The sequence below is a fragment of the Microtus pennsylvanicus genome, chromosome 7, assembly GCF_037038515.1.
Source record: "Microtus pennsylvanicus isolate mMicPen1 chromosome 7, mMicPen1.hap1, whole genome shotgun sequence".
Lineage (NCBI taxonomy): Eukaryota > Metazoa > Chordata > Mammalia > Rodentia > Cricetidae > Microtus > Microtus pennsylvanicus.
Window position 1 is genome coordinate 9,284,506 of NC_134585.1, and position 21,647 is coordinate 9,306,152.

General features: G+C 50.0%; 1 protein-coding gene across 1 annotated transcript in view; it reads left to right on the forward strand.

The window, feature by feature from the left end:
• Slx9 (SLX9 ribosome biogenesis factor) overlaps window positions 1–21,647 on the forward strand; it is a 44,940-nt gene that overhangs the window by 7,993 nt on the left and 15,300 nt on the right. Inside the window, exons 2-4 of the mRNA XM_075979859.1 lie at window positions 4,920–5,125; window positions 9,524–9,632; window positions 19,862–19,930. Coding sequence (XP_075835974.1) covers window positions 4,988–5,125; window positions 9,524–9,632; window positions 19,862–19,930 — 316 coding nt within the window. The 5' untranslated portion in view covers window positions 4,920–4,987. The remainder of the gene's footprint in view (window positions 1–4,919; window positions 5,126–9,523; window positions 9,633–19,861; window positions 19,931–21,647) is intronic.

Sequence of the window (21,647 nt, forward strand, 5' to 3'; positions counted from 1 at the left end):
GGCAGAGCTATGTGAGTTCGAGGCCAGTCTGGTCCACAAAGTGAGTCCCGGTACATCCAGGGCTACACAGAGAAACCCTGTCTCAAAAAACCAAAACAAAACAAAAAACAACAACAACAAAAAACCAAAAAACAAAAAAAACCAATAAAATAAAATAAAAAGTAAAACAAAAAAAAACAACTATAGGACTATGTGGGGTAGAGGGAGCAGAGAGGGACTGATATTTCATTACCAAAATATGAAGGCAAAACTCCCTTCCCACTAGTGCAGTCCCCTGCACTCCAAAGGCCGGGCAGAAGTTCATAGGTCAGATGTGAGGCACCTAGCCCCAACCCAGGCCCCACCTGGGTGAGACCTCTGTTTGCCCTGTGTCACTTCTCTTTCCAGATCTTACCAAACCACCATTTCCTGATCAGTGTGTGGTTTCCACCGATGTTGGAACGAAACTACTGATATCCCCAGGAGAATGTCAGCAGAAGGCCCGGCCTGCATTCATCCAAGCAAATGTGTTCTCACTCTGATTTCTGCACTCAGGTTTCTCTGGGTCCTTTTTTCTGCTCTTCTCTGTCTGCCGGGGGTCACACTGGCTGGGCCTACAAGCTGTGGCCAGACCCTCAAGATTCTCCATGCCTTTTCTTCTCTGAGCCTCAGTTTCCATTAAGTGCCAGCGTTTGAGGACAGCTAGGGGCACATGACAGGGTCCTGCAAAAGGCCTGGCTCACAGAGCAGATGCTCAGAACAGGTGAGGCTATAAGCAATCAAAACGGGGGAGTGGGTGCAGCTCAGTGGGTAGAGAGTGTTTAGGGGATGCATGAGGTCCCAGGTACCATCCCTCACTCTGTGTGGATGAAATTCAGTCCTAGTGATCAGTGATTGTGGAGTCTGATGAAATCATCTTAGGTTTTTGTGGAAAGTCTCCATCTGAACTTAAAAATAATAATTAGTTTTTAATGGTTTATTTATTTTTATTTTTTATGTGCATTGGTGTTTTGCCTGCATACATGTCTGTGTGAGGATGCTAGATCCTCTAGAACTGGAGTTACAGACAGTTGTGAGCTGTCATGTGGGTGCTGGGAATTGAACTCAGGACCTCTGGAAGAACAGCCACTGCTCTTAAGCACTGAACCATCTCTCCAGCCCTCAATAATTATTATTTTGTGTAATATATTTTAAATTAAAATATAATCACATGATTTTCTTACTCCAATCACTGCCAAGTCACCTCCATTTTCCCTCTCAAATTGATAGCCTTTTTTTATTATTGCTTTATATGTGTGTGTGTGTATACAACTATATATACATGCATATATATTTTGTTTTTTTTTTCTGTTTTGTTTTGTTTTTTTCAAGACAGGGTTTCTCTGTGTAATAGCCCTAGCTGTCCTGGAACTTGCTCTGTAGACCAGGCTGACCTTGAACTCACAGAGATTTGCCTGCCTCTGCCTCCCACATGCTGGGATTAAAGGTGTGCACCACCACCGCCTGGCTATACACACATATATAGACACATACATATATATGTATGTAAAGAAAAAGAATCCCTGATGAAGGGTGAGAGTTACACTCACTTGTGGGCATAAGGAAAAGTTTTAGGATGTAGGAAGGAATTATGCTGGTCTAGTAGGTTCTCTTCTAGGCCATGACCTCCCTAGCCCCTGAATAGTTCGTTAGGTTCCATTTGAACTTATACAGACAATTCTTCCTAATATTTCTGAATCTGCGTGAGCCTCCTTAAGTGTAATGGAAGGAATCAAACTATTCAACCCTAATCTCCGAGGATGTAGAGTGGTGAGATCTTGGCTTCTCCAAGAGAAGAGGGCAAGAGGGTAAGGTGAGGGCAATATGGAGAAAGACCTGAAGTCTGGGGGCCGCCATCAGCGAAGCATTTCTGCTCACTGCCCCCAAAGAAGGGGCAGCGTGAGAGTTAGAGCAATGAACACCATAGAGAGACTGTTTCTCATACTATCCCTGCTCTGGACACTAGGAAGGCCTCCAGAATATAGCTCCCCTCCCCCGCACACACACACTACACACCACTCTGGTTTCTGTCAAACCTAGCCACCTCTCACGTCTTTGAACACACTGAGTTGTCCCTGAGCCCATCCCCTGCCCACCCACACCTTTCGGCACTGAAAGGCCCAATCCAAATACCACCTCCACTTTCAAATATTCCCCTTCATCCCTCTGGGTAGCATTAGGCAGGCAGATGGTTAGCTCTGAGAGGGACTGATCAACAGGCTCTCTGAAACAGGGTATAAGGAACAGTAGGTGAGCTGGGTGTGGTGGTACATGCCTTTAATATCAGCATTCTGGAGGCAGAGACAGGGGGATCTGTGAGTTCAAAGCTAGCCTGGCCTATAAAGTGTGTTCCAGGGCTACTTAGGCTGTCTCAAAAAACCAAAACAAGTAAACAAACTGGTAGTAGTGGTCTCTCTGGCTGGGCCAGCTTAGGGCTCAGAGACAGAATAAGGACAATGACAGTGTTGACTTGTCAAGATCTAAAGACAGCAGCAGTGGTGACGGTAATCGACTCTCAATAGACACCCAGACCTTGGAGGAGCTGGCTGGGACTGCTTGAATGGTTGTCACACTGTAGTTCTGGGTTATAGGATCCAAGAAGTGTCAACTTTTTTTTAGCTGACTCTACTTTTTAATTTGTTTATGATAACTGTATTTTTATTGTAAGTAAGGAGGTTATTATAAGTCAACTCCACTAAAACCAGCTCTACCTACTCAGTGGTCTGACTCAATGGGGAGAGAATGTTGAAAGAATGGGCCCAGTCCTATAACCGACCCCCGAGGGTAAGGGCATCAGGGCTCTATGCCAGGGGACTCTCAGGTCTCCTGTGTCTTCAGCACTTTAAATTGTGACATGGGTCTCCCGGCTCACTTCCTCTGAACCACCCTGGGTGCCACTGCAGGGTTTCCCACAGGACGGGTGGGGACACACACCCTGGACCACTGCCAGCCCTTGCTCCCCTGGAGTGTAGACGTGTGGGGCCGCCACAGTCTCAGGAGCCCAGTGTGAGCAGAGGACCCCAGGCTGCAGAAACATCTCAGCTATGGGGAGAACCTGGCCACAGGAGCACTGCAGACATCCCAGCCATCAACAGAGCCAGAAGCCAAAGGGCACCAGGGCAGAAGTAACACCTACCCAGAGGTCCTCTCTATGGCCATGACACCAGGCCCCTGGCTAACTAGCCCGGGGGCACAGAATCGGTGGTGTCAGTACAATAGTGGGAAGTCACAGCGCAGCACGAGGGCACCCAAGGACACCTTTCTCAGGTCTCCTCCGACCACACTTCAGGGGACTGCTGGGAAGTGACTCTGTGTCCTTTGTAGGTTGGCCGAGGTGGGTGGAAGGGCTTAGTCCTTGGTGGTCAGCAAGGCCTCCTTCTCCAGGGAGGTGTGAAGGAGCGGAGATCGCTTTGTTGCCCCATTGCCTAGCAAGCAGGGTCAGAGCCGGGTTTAGGACTCTGCACTGCTAGCTAGTTCAGCCATCAGAAGGTCCTGGGCCTCAGAAGTGCTGGGCGTTCCTGTGCCAGCACTGGGCTTGGGTACTTGCCCTTCACAAGGCAAACACCCTGTTGGGTCACTGGCCTCTCTTTTGCCCAGCCCTGGGAAACCACGAGGTCCAGCTACAAGCTGCCAGTAGGCACTTCCTCTTGCTTTACTCTCAGTTCACAAGCACTCTAACCTATCCCACCCCCTCATTGTAGAAGCAGGGAAACTGAGGCTTGGGAAGCTCAGGCCTTGACAAACTCACCTGAAGAAAAAAAAAAGACCCCGCAAAAAAGGAGGCCAGCCACCTCCCTGGGAGGCTAAAGGGACCCCTTCTCCATGAGACAAGCCAGGCATGACCTTATCTCCATGACTTGGATAAAGGCAGGGGAGCTGATCTGGACCCAGGTTACTCTGCTGATTGCTGCTGGCTAGGCAGCTGTGTGCCCACGGTCAGGCGTTAGGGCACAGTGTACCTCCAGCAGCCGTGCCAGTGAAAGCGCCTGCAGCCAGTGGTTCTCACCCACACCCAGCCTCCAGGGTAAAGACAGTAGGGTGAACCGGGAGTTTGGTCAAGTACCTAGCCTGGAGGATTGGGCTACAGAGATAAGAGTGTAATCCTTTCTACTCGGAGACCCAGGTTGGCAGGAGCCAGGCCAGCGGGATACGAGTGCCCTCAAGCGACAGGAAAAGGAGTACAGGAGTCCAAAGAATTAACGGGAGCTCCCTTGCTGGCTAGATCACTATTGGGGACAAGAGTGCCCCTAAGCAGTTCAACCTCCATGGTGGCACCTGGGGCCCGAGGGACAGTCCAGGACGCCCTCTACCGTAGTAGAAAGGGCGAGGGCGGCTGCGTCTGAGTCAGCTTTCCTTTGAGATCCCAACCATAGCCGGCCTTGTTACAGGTGTCACCTGGGTGAAGAGTGGGACCCACCTCTCCCTCTTGCCCTGCTTTCCCTAAGCAATGCATGCGGGGTGCACAGGGGCTGTTGGGCACGGAGCCGACTGTGCAGGAGGGAGGACGGAGGCTGCCAAGTCTTTCACTGCCTGGTCCTCATTTAAGTGGACGAGTAAAGCCCAACTCCCAGGACCTGTTTTTGAGGACGAAACGCAATGTGCACAAACAGAAACACTCAAGAGTAATACGGGCCACTTGGCCAAGGCCCCGGCGTGAACCTTTTTCCCTACTCTGCCCCAGGCTGGCCCCACAGAAACATGCCGTTTCTCGTTATATGCACCCGAGGCCTCTGTCATTTTTATTTCCCTGGCTTTTTGCCAATGGTCCTATAGAAGTTACGTTGGCGCATGGCTAACACGCTAGTGGCAGCACTCGGCCGTAAGTACCGCAACCGTGCACAGAAGACGGGCGGTACTTCCGGGGATCGGCGGAACTCAGATCTTCTATTTCCGCCTCGCAGGGAGCACTTCCGGGAGGCGCTTCTGCTAGTGCGGCGGCGTTGCTGCCCCGTGGAATCATCCGGTGAAGATGGGGAAAGTGAGGGCGCTGCGGGCACGTGTGCACCGGGCGGCCGTGAGGCCCGACGGGGAGGCTCCGCCCGGCCCTGTGCCCCGAGCCCTGGAGCCGGCCCTCCCACAAGTCTCGGCGGGCGGAGCGGGGGCAAAGGTGAGGTGCGGGGCGTGGGTCGGCCCGGGTCAGGTCTCCGCTGAGTGGGATCTCCGTTAGACCGATGGTTCTGCATGACTGGGGTCTCCACCGAGCAGGGGCCTTGCATGGCTGTGGTCTCCGCAGAGCAGGGGTCCTGAATGGCTGGGGTCTCCGCAGAGCAGAACCTCTTCATGGCTAGGGTCTCCGCAGAGCAGGGCCTCTTCATGGCTGGGGTCTCCGCAGAGCAGGAGCCCTGCATGGCTGGGGTCTCCGTAGAGTAGGGGTCCTGCATGGCTGGGGTCTCTGTAGAGCAGGGGCCCTGCATGGCTGGGGTCTCCGCAGAGCAGGGGTCCTGCATGGCTGGGGTCTCCGTAGAGTAGGGGTCCTGCATGGCTGTGGTCTCTGTAGAGCAGGGGCCCTGCATGGCTGGGGTCTCCGTAGAGCAGGGGTCCTGCATGGCTGGGGTCTCCGCAGAGCAGGGGCCCTGCATGGTTGGAGTCTTCGCAGAGCAGGTGCCTTGCAGGACCCGAGTTCAATACTGCTGGGTTGCTGTCACCCACTGTGTGGGTTCTGGCCGCTCCAGTTAGGGTCCTGACCCGGTCCCACCGTTAGCCGTGTGTCCTCTTGGTTGAAGTGTCGGGCTTCCGAAACACTCCATTGCTGGAGGAGAGCCCCACTCCACGTTTTGGAAATGACGCAGGACGCTAGCCAGCTCTTTAAAATGCACCCGGCTTTCAGTAAAGAGGAGGTTCCCGAAGTTAGGTGACTTGAAAAGAAGCACTGTTCTCTTTACAGTCATCCATGCCTTCATCCACCCATACTTGCAAGCAGGAATCTACTTTTGGCCTTTGCTGTGGACAGTCTGTAAATGGAGATTGTGATCTCTTGTGTTGGCTTCTTTCTCGCAGCCCGCTATTGTTAAGAGTTCTTCAGCGTTGCACGATATATCCACATAATTTTTGCCTGGTGCTCCTCCTTCAGCTGCCTTAGCAATATTTTCTGGTTTGCGTAGGAGCAGCAGAGGGGCCATTGTTGGACCATGGGGCCAGTGGCTTCCCATCAGTAATTCTGAAGCATGCATGTCAAGCACTGTGTGCCATGTGTCACATACCTGTAAATCCGACACAATCTCATTTGTGATTGTGACAGTTTTTTTTTTTTTTTTTGGTTTTTCGAGAGAGGGTTTCTCTGTGGCTTTGGAGCCTGTCCTGGAACTAGCTCTGTAGACCAGGCTGGTCTCGAACTCACAGAGATCCGCCTACCTCTGCCTCCTGAGTGCTGGGATTAAAGGCGTGCGCCACCATCGCCCGGCTGTGACAGATTTTTTTTTAAAAAAATCTTTTATGTGTGTGTTTCAAGTGCATGTATGCATTTACCATGTGTACCATGTGTGGCGCTATTAGAAGCTAAAGAGGGCTTGTGTGGATGAATCCCCTGGAACTAGAGTTAGGGATGGTTGTATGCCATCACGGCTGTGCCAGGGACCAAATATAGGTCCTCTGCGAGAACAGCAAGTGCTCCTAATCACTGAGCCACCCATTTCTCATTTCTCACTTTTTTTCATCCATTTTTTTTTTCTATTGAGGCAGGACCTTGCTGTAGTTATGGCTGTCCTTGAACTCACTATGTAGACCAGGCTGGTCTTGAACTCAGAAAAGGTTAGCCTGTCTCTGCCTCCCAAATGCTGCAGTTAAAGACACGTGCCACCATGGCCAGCAAGATAAGATAAGTAAATCCTGGAGGGTGCCCAGCTACTTAGTGGAGTTGCTGGTATTTGCCAAAATCCAGCTCTAGAGTCTTGGCTTCAGCTCTCAGTATCGTTCCATTGATCCTTATGCCAGTGTCACACAGCTTGACTTAGAGTGGTTCTGAGTCAGCTTGAGCTCTGGAAATGTAGATCCTCAGACCCTTTCCTTTACGGAATTATGCCACTCTCTGGGTTCCAACTGGGTCTCTTGCATTCCCTTATGGATTTTAGCATCAGTGAATCAGTTTTCACACACACACAAAAGACATCCTGTGTGAAGTTTTTTGTTTTATAATTTTTTTATATTACTGTGTCTGCACGTGGAGACGTGTGCCCAGATGTGTGTGTGAAGGACAGAGGACAGCTCATGAGAGTCAGTTCTCTCCTTCATGTGGGTTCCGGGGGTAGAATTTGATGGCCAGGGTCTTTACCCGCTGAGCCTTCTTTCTCGATTTAGACATTTGATAGTTTTAGTTAATATTTAGAGGATGTTGCCCTCTTAAGAATACTTGATCTTTCAATTCATAAAAATAAAGTAACTTACCATTTCTTCCTTTAAATATACTTTGCAGTTTTTATGATTCAATTCTTGTACTAATTTTGTTGTTTATTCTTTTGTTTGTTTGTTTTTGTTTTTGTTTTGCTTTGTTTGAGACAGAGTTTCTCAGTAGTTTTAGCCTTTCCTGGAACTAGCTCTTGTAGACCAGGCTGGCCTTGAACTCATAGAGATCCGCCTGTCCTTGCCTTCCGAGTGCTAGGATTAAAGGCGTGCGCCACCACCACCCGGCCTGTTGTTTATTCTTAAATGCTGTATATTTTACTTTTATTTTATGTGCATTTATCTGGACACAGGAATGCCATGGTGTACATGCAGAGGTCAGAGAACAGTTTGTAGGGCTCCGTTCTATCCTACCACATGGGTCCTGGGATTCAACTTCACTCTTCAACCTTGATGGGGACACTTTACCCACGCACCTTGTCTGCCTGCCTGCCTGCCTGCCTGCCTGCCTATCCAGCCTTGGCTGTCCTGGAACTCACTCTGTAAACCAGGCTGTCTTCAAACTTGGAGAACCATCTGTCTCCACCTCCTGAGTGCTAGGATTAAAGGCGTGTGCTACTACTGCTTGGCAAATATCGTATTCTTATTTTCTTATTTATTTATTTATTTATTTATTTATTTATTTATTTATTCATTCATTCATTCATTCATGATTCAGGGTTTTATAGCTCATGTGCCTACACTGCCTGGTAAATATTGTGTTATTTATTTATTTATTTATTTATTTATTTGTGATTCAGGGTCTTATAGCTTATGTTGGCCTAAAACTCTCACTATGCAGCCAAAGGTGACCTTGAACTTCTGCTTCCTAAGTGATGGAATTACAAGCATGTGCCACCCACGTCTGGCTTAGTATTTTAGTATCTAATTTAATTAAATTATATATATATATATAAAATATATATATATATATTATTTTTTTTTGGAGGCATATTTCTCTGTGAAACAGCCTTGGCTGTCCTGGAACTCACTCTAGACCAGGCTGGCCTTGAACTCACAGAGATCTACCTGCCTCTGCCTCCTGAGTGCTGGGATTAAAGGTGTTCATCACCACTGGCTAGCAATATTTTGTTATTTTTTGATGCTGCTGCAAATGGAATTTTTCCTAGGGGCAGATTGTTCATCACTAGTGTACAGAAGCACCGTTGAATTTTCCACATTGACCTTTCCTCCTCCGAGTTAACTTTTTGTTGTGGGAAGCAGGTTAGTGCTGTAGCCATCAATGATATTGTTTGCTTGGATGTCTTGTTCATTTTTTAAATTAGTGCATCATTTTTCTGTACTAGGGTTGAACCTAGGTAATTGTTCTATTGCTGATCGGTCGGTGTCTACCATTGCTGGCTGTTGCTTTGGGTTTTTTTTTATTCTATTTATTTTTATTTTATTTCATTGTTTTATGTTATTTTATTTTAGTTTGGATATAAGTTCTCACTATAGCTCAGGCTGGTTTGTCACACTCTCTGTGCCCAGGTTGTGGCCTTACTATACTCAGCTTTTATTTTTGGATATGGCTAAACTATTTGAGTGTTCTTCCCATCTCCCTGTACATCCTCCCATTGCTCTGTAGCCTCCTATGTCTTATTTTCCCCATTTTTCTTTTAATTTGGTAGCTTGGCTCAAGCTTAAGCCACATGTTGACGGAGATTGTTCTTAAGCCCCTTCGGCCAGTCGTGTCTTTGCCTCTCTACTGGAAAGTTATGTGGCTGGTATTCCTGTTTTGACCCTCAAGGGTGGCAGAGGATGTAGAAGGTTCCCCTTCCTCAGACCCAGGAGGGCTGAGCACAGGGTCGTGAGCAGGAGCGATGCTCTTCTTTAGAGCTGCTCCCGGATCCGCGTATGTCTGCATGGAGGCCGTGCTCAGTCCCTGTGCTGGTGGAGCTCCGCTCTACTTCCTGGTGGACCCAGCTGCTCTGATTGTTCCAAGTCTGATGGGGGAAGGAAGGAGCAGCCTGGGCACAGGCCTGATCTGGGAACAAGGACACAGCTACTCTCCCATGGCCTCTCTGGCTGAGAAGTAGAGGATTTTTGCCTTGGCATCTTCTTGTTGTTTGACTCTGATACTAAAGACCAACTTGGTGTTGTCCTCTTTCTTCTTTTGTTGGGCCTGCAGGACTGGACATTAGTTCACAATGACATCTTTGCCAGGACACAGATAGACCCTAGTGCCTTGGTGCAGAGGCTGGAGCTGGACCAGAAGAGTGTGGTGTCCCTAAGGAAAGGTGAGTCACTACCATTGGAGAGGTGAGAGGGCAGCCTGACTCTTGCCTGCGGGCTGGCCTGTGCTTTTAAAACGTTGTTAGGCCAGATGTGGTGTCTAATACCTTAATCTCAGCACTTGAGAAGCAGAGGCAGACAGATCTTTCTGCATTTGAGGCCAGCCTGGTCTATGTATCGAGTTCCAGGACAAACAGGGCTGTGTAGAAAGACCCTGTCTCAAAATAAAACAAAAAGTGATGTTTCTTTTACAGGAAAGAATTTCAAATAGACTAAGTAGAAAGAAGTGTTGAGAAGTTCCATGTGGCAACTGTCCGTCCTTGGTACTCCCGCTGAGGACTTTAGAAGCAGATACCAAACTGCTTGGCAATTCACTCATAAATTCTTCAGCATGCATCCCTAAGTACTCTTGCAATATGTGAATTTACGTACAAAATTGATGCTATGCTTATGCTTATATAATGACAAGGAGGCAGAAAACAGGCTGGCTTTGTGATTGCCTCTGTCCAGACCTGGCTGTCCTGGAACTCACTCTGTAGACAGTCAGGGATACATAGAGAAACCTTGTCTCAAAAAAAAAAAAAAAAAAAGAAAAGAAAAAAAAAGAAAAAGAATACCCATATCTGTGTGTAAGACCTTATATAAGGAATGGATCACATTTGGGCTCTCACTTCCTAGAGTGACCTTTGGCCTTCTTAGTTGTGTGTATTTCCCGTGTCTTCTCCTTTCATAGGGTCATAGGGTTATAGAGTTTTAGTGTGAGGCAGAGATGGGTTTGGGGGCTGTAGGAGGCCCCTCAGCCTGAATCATGTGTAGCTCTTGCCAGAGAGTACCCTTGGTTCTGTATGCCCATAATTCTTGCACATCCCAGTGCATGTGTTTGGGACTCAGGATGTCCCAGGAGAAGGTGATCCTGAATGCAGAACTCATCCCTGGGGACCAAGGGTGGTCTCTGAGACACCTCCAGGGCCTTTCCTTTGCAGTTTTCCTGGTGTGCATGTCATCTGTGTTCTGACACCTCCCCCACCTTCTTGCCCCCCCTTTCTGTGTCTCCAGTTGTTACACGCCTGTCCTCAGTTAACCTTAGGCTAGATGTAGGTGAGTGTTAGACCTCACAGAGTCCCGATGGAGTAGGGTAGACTTGGCTCTGTCTCTGCCCAGTAGCACAAAAGATCAGCTGCTCATTGGACACAGCCATACCTGTAGACCCTTTGGGAACAGCCCCGTGCATAGGGAGGAAAAACCCAGCCCTTTATCTTATTCCTACCTGGCTGAGGCGTGCAGAGCCTGGTCTCCCGGAGTCCCAGTTCTGCATCTCAGACCCCTCTCCATAGGCGTCTTCTGGCTGCTGGTACCTTTCCTGTTCTCAGTGCTGAACACTTCTGTTCCTGGCTGCCTTGTTCTCGGAGCCAGGCAGGTGGAGGGCTCTGACTTGTGTCAGAGTGGCCTGGGTCACGGAGCGAGCTGAGTCTTGACTCAGTCTCTTGCTGTGTCCTGCATGGCTTGATCCTGAAAATGTGGCGGGTAACACAGGAATGAAGAAAGGACAGACACACACACGGGAAAGCTGGAGTGGGGTGGCCTCTGGCGGGCTGTGCTTGCTCTGGTGGAGGGCACCCAGGCAGTCTGGGAGCTCAGGAATGTCTTAAGTTCCTATTGCTGTGATGGAACACTGTGTCCAAAACAGCTTGGGGAGGAAAGGACGTATTTGGCTTGCATATCGCAGTCTTTGAGGGAAACCAGGGAGGAACTCACACAAGGCAGAAACCTGGAGACAGGAGCTGATGCAGAGGCTGTAGAGGGGAGCTGCTTACCAGCTTGTTCCTCTTGGCTCACTCAGCCTGCTTTCTTATAGAACCCAGGACCACCAGGCCAGGGATGGCCCCACCCACAGTAGGCTGGACTCTCCCCCATCAATTACGAGTTAAGAAAATGCCTTACAGGCTTGCCTACAGCCTGATCTTAAGGAGGTATATTTCTCAGTTGAGACTCCCTCCCTGGTGACTCTAGCTTGTGTCAAGCATGAAACTCGCCAGCAAAAGGGACCCTTGTGTAGGGGAGCAGTCTCAGGTTGCAGCCATCTGGGAGGAGGAAGCTGTGTGTTTGCGCATTGATCCACGGTAAACACTGTGCCTGGACCAGAGCAAGGCTTTGCCGTTTCCATAGGTCCGAGGCCTTGGGGCCTTAGGGTTCTTCACACGGCTGTGCCTATGTCAACAGTACACTTTCACCCAGGAGTTTGTCTGCTCCCCACAGTCTGCTCGTGACCTGCTAGTTTCAGAGGTACAAACCATGCCCGTGGGTGCTTTTCTGTCTGTGCCATTGCAGCACCTCCTTCCCATGCCTCGTCCTTGCCCAGGGCTGGGTCAGAAATAGTTCCACACTTCAGGTCCAGGAGCTGAGGTGGCTACCGCTGGTACAGCCCCAAGGAGGATAGACAACTGCCGTGCCCCCATGTGCGCTCACAGGCTGTCCTACAGCGCACAGGCTTGGAGCCCAGGGGGAGGGGCACCTTTGTCTCTGAGTGCTGTGCTCCTGTCGTCTCTCATCTTTCTGTTGGTGTCTTAGCAGCCGGTTCCTCTCCTGCTCCCCTGAGCTTGCCTTTCTATGACAGGCAAGGTCTCTGCCTCTGAGAGGTGCTGGACTCGGCAGCTGTGCTGTGGGGCTCCTGATCTGTGTGTTTTCACCTTCTGCCCAGGGAGGACGGGGGGGCTGATCCAGAGATCTCCCCCAGCCCCAGCCAATAAACCCAGCGTTGTCCTGTGGGCTAAAGGGTCTTCTGTGGGATCCAGAACCCCCATGTGAAGTGGTTTATGGCTCTCCTGCCTGCTCTTTTGGCTGGCAGATGCCAGTGAGCATCCTTCCTCCCACCCTGTCTTCACTTGGTGTGTTACCTGCTCTGTAGTCAGCTTGAGCTGTGCAATGAGCCTGGGCATGACACCGCCTAGTGCATGGTCGTGATGCGCTGTCTGCCGTCTGCCTTTACTGACCTGGGCATGTCACTAACGTGATGTCGTGCTATCCGGAGGAGAAAGCCCACACGAACATTTTTGAATTTGATTTCTGGTTCTCTGTCCCCTCTCACTGTTGCAGAAAGTAAGCTCAGTCCATTTCTAGACTACCTTCTGGGTTCTGGATTCTGGATTCTGTCTCCAAGAGGTGGGCAGGATGGGGCAGAGGAGAGCCAGGGTGGGGGCCTGGAATGAAGGCTGTGAAAAGTGTGTGAGCAGCACTGTCAGTGGCCCTTGGTCAGCGAGCTGCTGGGCGCTGTCGGGAACAGGTCATTAGGAGCTCTAGATGGGGTGAAGTGGCTGCAGAGCTGGGGTGCGGGGAACCCGGAGTGCACACTCGTGGTCCTTCTCAGGCATCGTGACAGGTTCCAGAGCTCGGGTGGCTGCATCTTTTTAGACCCTCAGCCTCCCTGAGGCTGAGCAGGATGAGTGAATGTGACTTTGCAGGGTCCCCCTTCTGAGTGTACTCATATTCTGGTCAGCAGAGGGCAGCAAAGCTTCGTTTCCTTCTTAGATCCTGGCCTAGGGGACCTGCTGGAAGGCAGTTTCTGGTGCATACAGAACCTGAGGCGGATGAGTTTCTTCAGGAATTTGTTTACTAGATGGCTGTGAATTCAGGGCTAGGACAGGACCCATAGGGCACACTCTTCACAAGCACAGCCCAGTGAGCTGTGGGGAGGAGCTGAGAAGCCAGTCACAGCTGAGTTGACCTTGCCTGCCTGTCCTGTGAGTGCAGGAGGGGAAGCGCTTGCTCCTGAAAGTACTCTCTGTGGGGTGCTAGGCTGACCTAGTGGTGAACAGATCTTGTTGAGATACCAAATGAGGGTTGAGGGTTGGCAGACATAGCCCTGTGACTGTTGCTGTGTGTCCCTTACAGTGACATTTCTTGGGTCCTCTATTACCTAGTTGTAGAGCATGATGTGGAAGTGTTTGTGTGCGCCATCAGGGAGCCAGCTAGGGCTAGGCTCTGGCCTACCCATTGCCACTTCCTTCCTGCAGCTTTAGTTTATTTATTTTTATTTTTTGTTTTTGTTTTTTTGAGACAGTGTTTCTTTAGCTTTGCAGCCTATCTTGGAACTAGCTCTTGTAAACCAGGCTGGCCTCGAACTCACAGAGATCTGCCTGCCTCTGCTTCCTGAGTGTTGGGATTTAAAGGCGTGCGCCACCATTGCCTGGCTGGTTTATATGGTGCTATGACCTATCAGGTTATCTTTTCAGAGCCTGAGCATAGAAATTGGCCTAAGTTGGTAACAAAGCAACCTGTGACAATGACTGGAACATGTTCCCAATAGCATGACAGGGGACACTTTCATCAGACTAAAGGTACCTGTTGGGTTCGAGGCCTTATAACCCACTTAAGCATACAATGAGGGAACGTGTAGTAGAAGGTGGGGCTCACCGGACAGCTTTGCTGCCTGGGTGCTCCCCATGCTCTTTGGTGGACCATGGTGAGTGCCACCTCTGCCCGGTAGGGACTGCCACCTGTGGTGGTGTTGAAGCCCAGGACTGTTGAGGGGTCTGCATCTCTAGGTCCCAGGAAACGGGATCTGTTGTGTAGAGCTCTTGGGGTCCTGGCATTCTTGGTCTTAAGACCTCTCCTGTTAGAGGCCTGGCTCTCTAAGCTTGGAGCCAGCCTTGGGGACTGTTGCCGCCCTGTGGCAGAGACTTGACCATCAGGGCACAGCCTCCATCTGGGGTTGTATGAAAAGTGACTCATAACCAAGAAACATCAGCAGAGACTCCTGGTCCTACCTTGAGGTGACCCTCTGAACCTGGTCCTGTGTGGGTCCTGTATGTGATGTCATGTTAACTCCCCCTATGTTCACAGGGGACCTGCCGCATTCTCCATGGTCTGTTTGGAGCCGCACACCCATTTGCTTTCCCTGGTCCTTTAGCCTGTGGGATCCCAGAGTGCCATCACGCTGCTTTGTCCCAGGCCGTCCCACCTGATGACATCATTTCTTCCTAGTCACTAATGAGATGGCCTGGTGGCTCTTGTTTGGGACCATAAGACTCAGGAGCCCTTCTGTCCCTGTAGATTGTCCCCAGTTGCTTCAAAACCCTCTAGGGAGGGGAACCCTGTGCCTACCGCCAGTCTTATGCCAGGGTATGGGATACTGGAGGCTGCTTGGCTCTTTGGGGATGCTATCCCATTTGGGGTATTGTGTTTTAGATACTTGTTTGCCTGGGGAGGACAGGCAAGAGTGGGTGTTGTTTGAGCATGTGGGGTGCAATTTCTAGGCCATGGACCATGGTACCATGGACCAAGTAGCTGGGGCTATTTTGGATCCTCGGCATCTTTCTGCTGTTTGTGGAGCTTGACTGGCAGTGCTCTGCCAAGGCTTTCTGCTCCTCACTTCCATCTCCCACTAGTAGCAAGGCTGGAGGGCAGCTGGAGGTGTTGAGATAAAACTTTGGGGGGTGAATAAGAAGTAGAAAGGCTTGTGTGTGCTGTGTGCAGATGTCACCCTGTGGTTAGCAGCTCCTGTCTTGTTGTTGGACTCTGCCTTTGATCTGGCTGCCCCCGTTTGGACACCCTTGTCCTGTGTATTTCCCACACTCCACACAGAGATGCCATCTCTTTAGGGCCTTGGCAGCCCCAGTGACTCCGTAGGGTTTTCATGGCCCATTGCTACCCAGATGCCTTCTTGAGCCACTGCCTCTCTCCACAGTCTGGAAGCAGAGGGTGGTAAATGTTCAACTCACGTTCTCCTTTTCTGCAGTCTGGGACTCCAGCCCGTGGAACTGCCGGTACAACCTGTATTTAGGGTAGTTCTTCCTGCCTCAGTTAACCTCATCTAGATGATCCAGAGAGCCCCACATGAAGCCCTTACTCCTTTTTAAAATTTATTATTGTTGTGATGCTGATGTGTGTACAGTGTGTACATGTATGTGCACATATGTGCAAGTACATGAGCCACCTCGTATGTTTGGAGGTCATATGACAGCTTGCAGGAGTGGACTCTTGCTGTCTGCTGTAGGACCCAGGGTTTGAACTCAGATTTCAGGCTTGCACAGTGAGCACTTTCACCACCTGAGCTATTGAGCCACCTCCTTTTTAAACAGTCCCACCTCAGTCCACACTGACCTCGAACTCAGACCGTCTTCCTGCCTCGGGCTCTCCAGTGCTGCGCATCTGTTCTGTCCCAGAAGTGAAAAACTGCCCCTCTCCCTGGGTGCTGTGGGTACTGAGCAGCCCAGGAGGACCAGGAGGTGGCATCTCCGTCTCATGCTAGGAAGATACTGGTACTGGCTGACATTGTTGCTGCTCAGCTCCTTCCTGTCTGTCTGGTCCTCTTGCTTTCAGCCCTGTCAGTGGTGATTGGTTTAGGTCTCAACTGCGTTGCAAGCTTTATTTTAAACATTTTGCTCATCCTTGAGGGTAAGCTGTAGAGGGAGTCATGGTTCTGTAGTTGGGCCTAGCCTGGCACCTGTTCCGAGTTCCGATTCTCTGGTAAGGAAGCTGGGACCGAGATGTCCTGCCCCTGTATGGCCATCACTGCTGTCACTCCGTCACTCCTCAGAAGTGCTTCTGGGCCCTGTTTACTTCCCTCAGAGTGTGAGGGCTGCAGCCGGTGCTGTGACAAGCAGTCGTCAGGGAGAAGCCTAGAAGCAGCTGCACTCCAAAGCCCTGCTGTCCCGGCACAGCTAGGGCTGAGCTGCTCTTCCTGTCACAGCGGCTCCCGGGAAGCTCTCTCTGTTCAGACAGCAGCCACAGCTCATTCTGTTCCCTTCCAAGCAGCACAGGGCAGCTCATCATGGAGGCTGCCCATATGTGTCTGGTTGCTGCCTGTTCTGGGCCGGTCTTTCTGCCCACAGGGAGTAATCGTCAGCCTGTGCAGAGTCCAGTGAAGCAAGGACAAGCATCAGTGCCAAGGGCGGCAGGACCCCGAGGGCTGTGTCAGGGCTTCAGCTTCTGCATGACCTCAGCATTCCAAACGCTTTGCATCTGCGAGAACAGCCTGTTTGGTTCTGTTTCTCTGGAGCCATGGAGGGCTAAGAAGGTCACATTCTAGCTAGCATTCTCGGTAGCCTGCTCCAGCATCCTGCGTTCTGTGTGGTGCTAGGCCTGTTAATGCTTGGGCCAGTCTCTGCTGACCTTGGGTGTTATTTTTACTTTAGAGTAATTGCAGAATTACAGAAAGTTGAAAGAATCATCCAGAGAGAATTGCTTCCTGCCTCCTGGGATGTCTTACCATTGGGCACATTGCCCCCCTCACTGTGCTAGGCTCATTTTTTCTTACCAGTTTTCCTGCACCCTAGATAACTCCCAAGTCCTGCCCCAGCTTGACACCCCACATTTAGGCCTTGCTGTCACTCCTCTTGTGGTTTGACATTGCATCCAGTTATATGACACCCTGCCTAGGTATGGTGCTAGGGCACACTGAAGTTCAGTAGAGTGCACTGGATGCTCCTTCATTAGACCAGCAGGAGGAGCAGCTACTGAGCCCCGGGCCCTCTTACCCCCTCCCCATAGCCCCATCTCAGACCACGCTGTGCAGCCCAGCCCTTTCTTCTAGTGGGAAATGAGTGATTAGGGGTGGAGAGCTAAGGGCAGGTCAGCTCCAGGCTGGAAGCAGGGGCACAGGGCTCCAGCACTGCCTGTAACTGTGGGTAGGACCTGAGTCACCAGCTGCTGGGGCTCTGTGCCTGTTCCCTTCATGGAGGCTGAGGCAACTTAACAGGGTTTCCAGTTTCTCACGACAGGATTTGTCTCTTGTTTATCCTTAAACACGCGGCAGCTTCTCTCTTGTACTATTCGGGAACATCCACATGCACAAGATGTCAGGAGACCGTGTTTCCTACACATGGTCTTAGGCGCGTGTGTCTTCTCTGGGGAAGTCAGTTAAGGCTGAGGGCACGGACCATTCTTGTGTTGTTCTGGAGCAGCCTAGCAGTGAGATACCAGTGAACCGACCCCTTTCACCCTCCAGTCCTGGTGTTTCCATCAAGTGGGGTTCCAGGTTTACTTCATAGACTTACACATCTCACCGAGAGGCCATGCCGCCCAGCTGCCTGAGGATGTGGGCTCTGGAGGCCCAGTAACCAGTGTTTTGTTTGTTTGTTTTGCCTTCCATGCTTAGTCCTTATTCACTATAGGCAGGAGGTGCTGCACTGGCCGGGTGGTGACCCTAGCTGGCTCCGGCTGTCCTAAGAGTGGGCTGTGATCATTCTCAGAGAAGAGGAAGCCCTGCTGGCAGTGTTCTCATTGTTCTCGGTGCTTTCTGCTCACACAGCCTGATTGTCTCTGTTCCACAGTCAGCCAACTTCTGGGTAATTGGACGGCTCTAACTGATGTTACCACAGAGCATGCAATGGTGACCCTTGGTTTTCTCCTTTGAAAAATGGGGCCATGTCATCTGGTTCCTGGTGGAGATGTAGCCTGTGTTCTTAAATGTCCCCAGGCAAATGAATATTCAGCCACTGAGAGGCTGTCTGCCTGCAGTGGTGCCTAGCAGGGACTGGGGACTTATGCAAGTCCTCTGCCTGGCTGGTTGCTCTTCATCATTTTTGAGAAGATCTTCTTATCTGGCAGTACCACAGACCCAGTGGCTTAAATGTGTATTGTCTCAGTGGTTTTAGAGGCTAGAACTGCGAGACCCAGTTGTGACAGGGAAGCCTTGGTTCTCCTGGTCCTCCTTGGTTGGCAGATGGTGTCTTCCCTTTGAGTGCACCTGTCTCATGGTCGTCATAAGAATACCAGTCAGTAAGATCAGGGCTGTGACCTCATTTGTGAAGGGGACCTTGTTCTATTTAAACTGCCTTTGTATATGAACCCTGTGCCTTTAAAAAATGATTTTGTTTGTTTCGTTTTATTTGTGTTAGTATTTTGCCTGCATGTATGTGTAAGTGGAGACTGTTCTTTGGGTTCCTGGCCTCCCAGACCCAAATATTCACACAAAAACTATATTAATTGCAACACTGCTTGGCCAATAGTTTAGGTGTATTCCTAGCTAGCTCATATCTTGCATCTTAAATTAACCCATTTCTATTAATCTGTGTATCACCATGAGGCTGTGGCCTACTGGTAAGTTTCCGGTGTCTTTCTCCTTCTGCAGCTACATGGTGTCTGTCTCCTTGACTCCGCCTTCTCTCTCTCTCTCTCTCTCTCTCTCTCTCTCTCTCTCTCTCTCTCTCTCCCTCTCTCTCTGTTCAGATTTCCCTGCCTGACATAACTCTGCTATGCCATTGGCCGAAACAGCTTATTCAGGAACTCGATGCAGCTGGTCGCACTACACCCACGGTTGAGAGCAGAGAGGGATGAAGCAATGCAAGCATGCTAGTGCAGAGCTTGCCCTCTGCTTTCCTTTCCTTCAGTCTGGAGCTTAGCCCGTGCAACGGTGCCACCCGGATTCAGGGTACACCTTCCCACCTCAATCCAATTAAGGAAATTCCTTACAGGCCAACATGATCTAGACGGTTTCTCATTGAGACTGCTTTCCCAGTATGTCCAGTTGACATTCAGAACTACCCATCACTCCCTGTCTCCAAAAGATAGTCATACTGCTTTTCCTTCTGAAAAAATGTTTTGAGACAAGGTCTTGCTTTGTAGCTGAGATTTACATTGTAGCCCAAGCTGGCCTCAAATTTATGGCAGTTCTCCTCCCGCAGCCTCCTGAGTGTTAGGATTATAATAGGCATGAACTTCATGCCTGGCCGCCTGCCATTCCATTCTAAAGAATCAAGAGTTAGTTAGCACTGCAGCACAAGGACTTGGAACACAGTCCAGCTCTTACAGTAGGGATGTGCCAGCACACCATAGCGGGTTATCTGAGGCCAGGAACACAAGGAGGAGAGGATAAAGCCAGGCAGGCGAAGCTACCACCAGTAAAGACAGGGTGGAGAGCCAGAGACGAGAGGCTTGCAAGCTGGTGTTTGGTGATGGGCGGTCTCCGGGGGACTTTGTTCTCAGGTTTTCTGTCCTAATGCTGGCAAGCAAGGTGGAGGTATGTCATGCTTAGGACCTGGTTGACACCAAGGCAACCTCATGTTAACACAAATAGACTGGGGGCCCGGCCGAGCTTGGAGAGCCTTACGGCCTTGTTCCAACATAGGGGTGCCCTGCTACATGGAGCCTTGAGGCTGAGGGTGTAGGACTGTTCATACCAGGGCATGGTCACAGCCTGCTTGTTCTTGGCCTTAACCTCTGCAGGGATGGAGGGACCTGGGCGGAAAGACTCCGTCTGACCTCACTAATTACTCGTGTGCTCTCTCTCTCTCAGGTACAGAGCCAAAGACCATTTTGCCCAAGAAAGAAAAACTGAGGCTTCGCCACGAGCGATGGCTACAGAGTAAGTTCATATCGTCATCTTGTGAATTAGCCAAACTTGCCTTGTCCTCACAGACCCTGATGGGATCGAGGAGGAGCTCACTAGGAAGCCTTAGAGGCAGCACTCGGTGACTGACTTCACTCGGCCACATAGAGGGAGTCGGCAACAGGGCAGCATGAGGTAGTTTGTCCCCAGAGTGAACATAGACCCACGGTGTGAGCCTCCTGCAACCTCCTTGCTTCCTCTTCTGTAGAATACCATCTTGAAAGTTGTTCTCTGTCCCTTTGGATACAAGGTCTGTTTGGGACGCCACGGTGAAAGCTTAACTATAGAGGTGACCCGTACCTCTGTGGGGTCAAAAACCCATAGAGGTCAGGCCTGGCTGAGGATGGTGTCCTACTGCGCAGGCTGGCTTAACTCCTTGGGTAGGCAAAATTGACGCTGAACTCCTGGTCTCCGTGCCTCTGCCATGCAGCTGAAGGTCTGCGGGAGTACAGCAGCTCTCCTGGCTTGTCTGGGGTTGGGTTTGGTCTCAGTCTCTGTCAGGCATCTGGAGCAGATGGAGCAGCTCTCCCTCGCTCCCTTCCTGTACTAGGTAGTTTTGTTTTCCATAATGTTGATTATGTGCGACTTTTCCTAAGTGTTTTCTTGTGTTTATTTGAAAATTGTATAGAATGCTTTGTAAGTTATTTTTCTTAGCTGTTATCTTTTTAGTGTGATTCTGCCAATTTTGGGAGTTAATTTGGAACATTTTCATCTTTATATACTTGCATGTTTAAATATAACTTACCTTATTTTTTTCTTGAAAATAAGGTAATTCTCATTTTTTTCTTGAAAACTTTAAAGAAAAGGGTGTTTTTTTGGAAGCAGTATTTATAGGAATTGGTCAATTTCCTTAGTGATTTCTAGCTTTTATTTTTTACTTTACAGATGGTTTTTAAAGAAATAGGCTGTCTCTTCACTTTCTCACAATTTCTAGCAAAAGGCTGTGCAGTGTATTCTCTGTGGAGCAGTAAATGCTGAGGCCACGAGCTGTGGGACCTGATCGGGTCTGAGGTGTGCTTTTTTGATGTGGAACTTTTCATTCCTGGTGGTTGATCGATTTGATTGCTCATGATTTCTTCTAAAATAGTCTAATTTAATCAGATCTCAGACATTCTTTACAAAAGGCTGTGTGTTGCTTCTTCCTCCCTCTGTCCCCCTCCCCAATCCTTCCCAGTGCTGGGGCTTAAACGTAGGGTCTTTTTTATGCTACCACTGAGCTACATCTCCAACCCTGCTTTCTCATTAGATATCTTCTGTGTATGCCTGTTTGGTCCGCGTGTCTGCAGAGGTCAAAAGAAGGCATCAGCCTGGAACTGGAGTTATAGTTGGTTGTGAGCTACATTATGGGTGCTGGGAACTGAACCCGGGTCCTCAGGTTCACTGCTGAGTTTGTCTTGTCATTTGTGTCTGTGGTCTGCTGTTTCTGCTTAGATTCATTAAGAGGCTTCCTCTCTAGTCCGAGAATCCTGGCTACTACTGTTAGCTCCTGTCTGACTCCCTGGCCCCAAGTACAGTGGCAGCTGCGTCTTCAGTTAGCACTGTACTTTATCTCACAACCGTTCATTGGTCCATTCCTGTCTACGCTTCTGCATCTTCTCAGTGCTTTTCGAAGTGAGTTATCCGGAGCATTTGTATACCTGCTCACAAATAGGTCTGCTAGCGTTTAGCTTGTCTGTGCCCTTCTCTGTTCTCT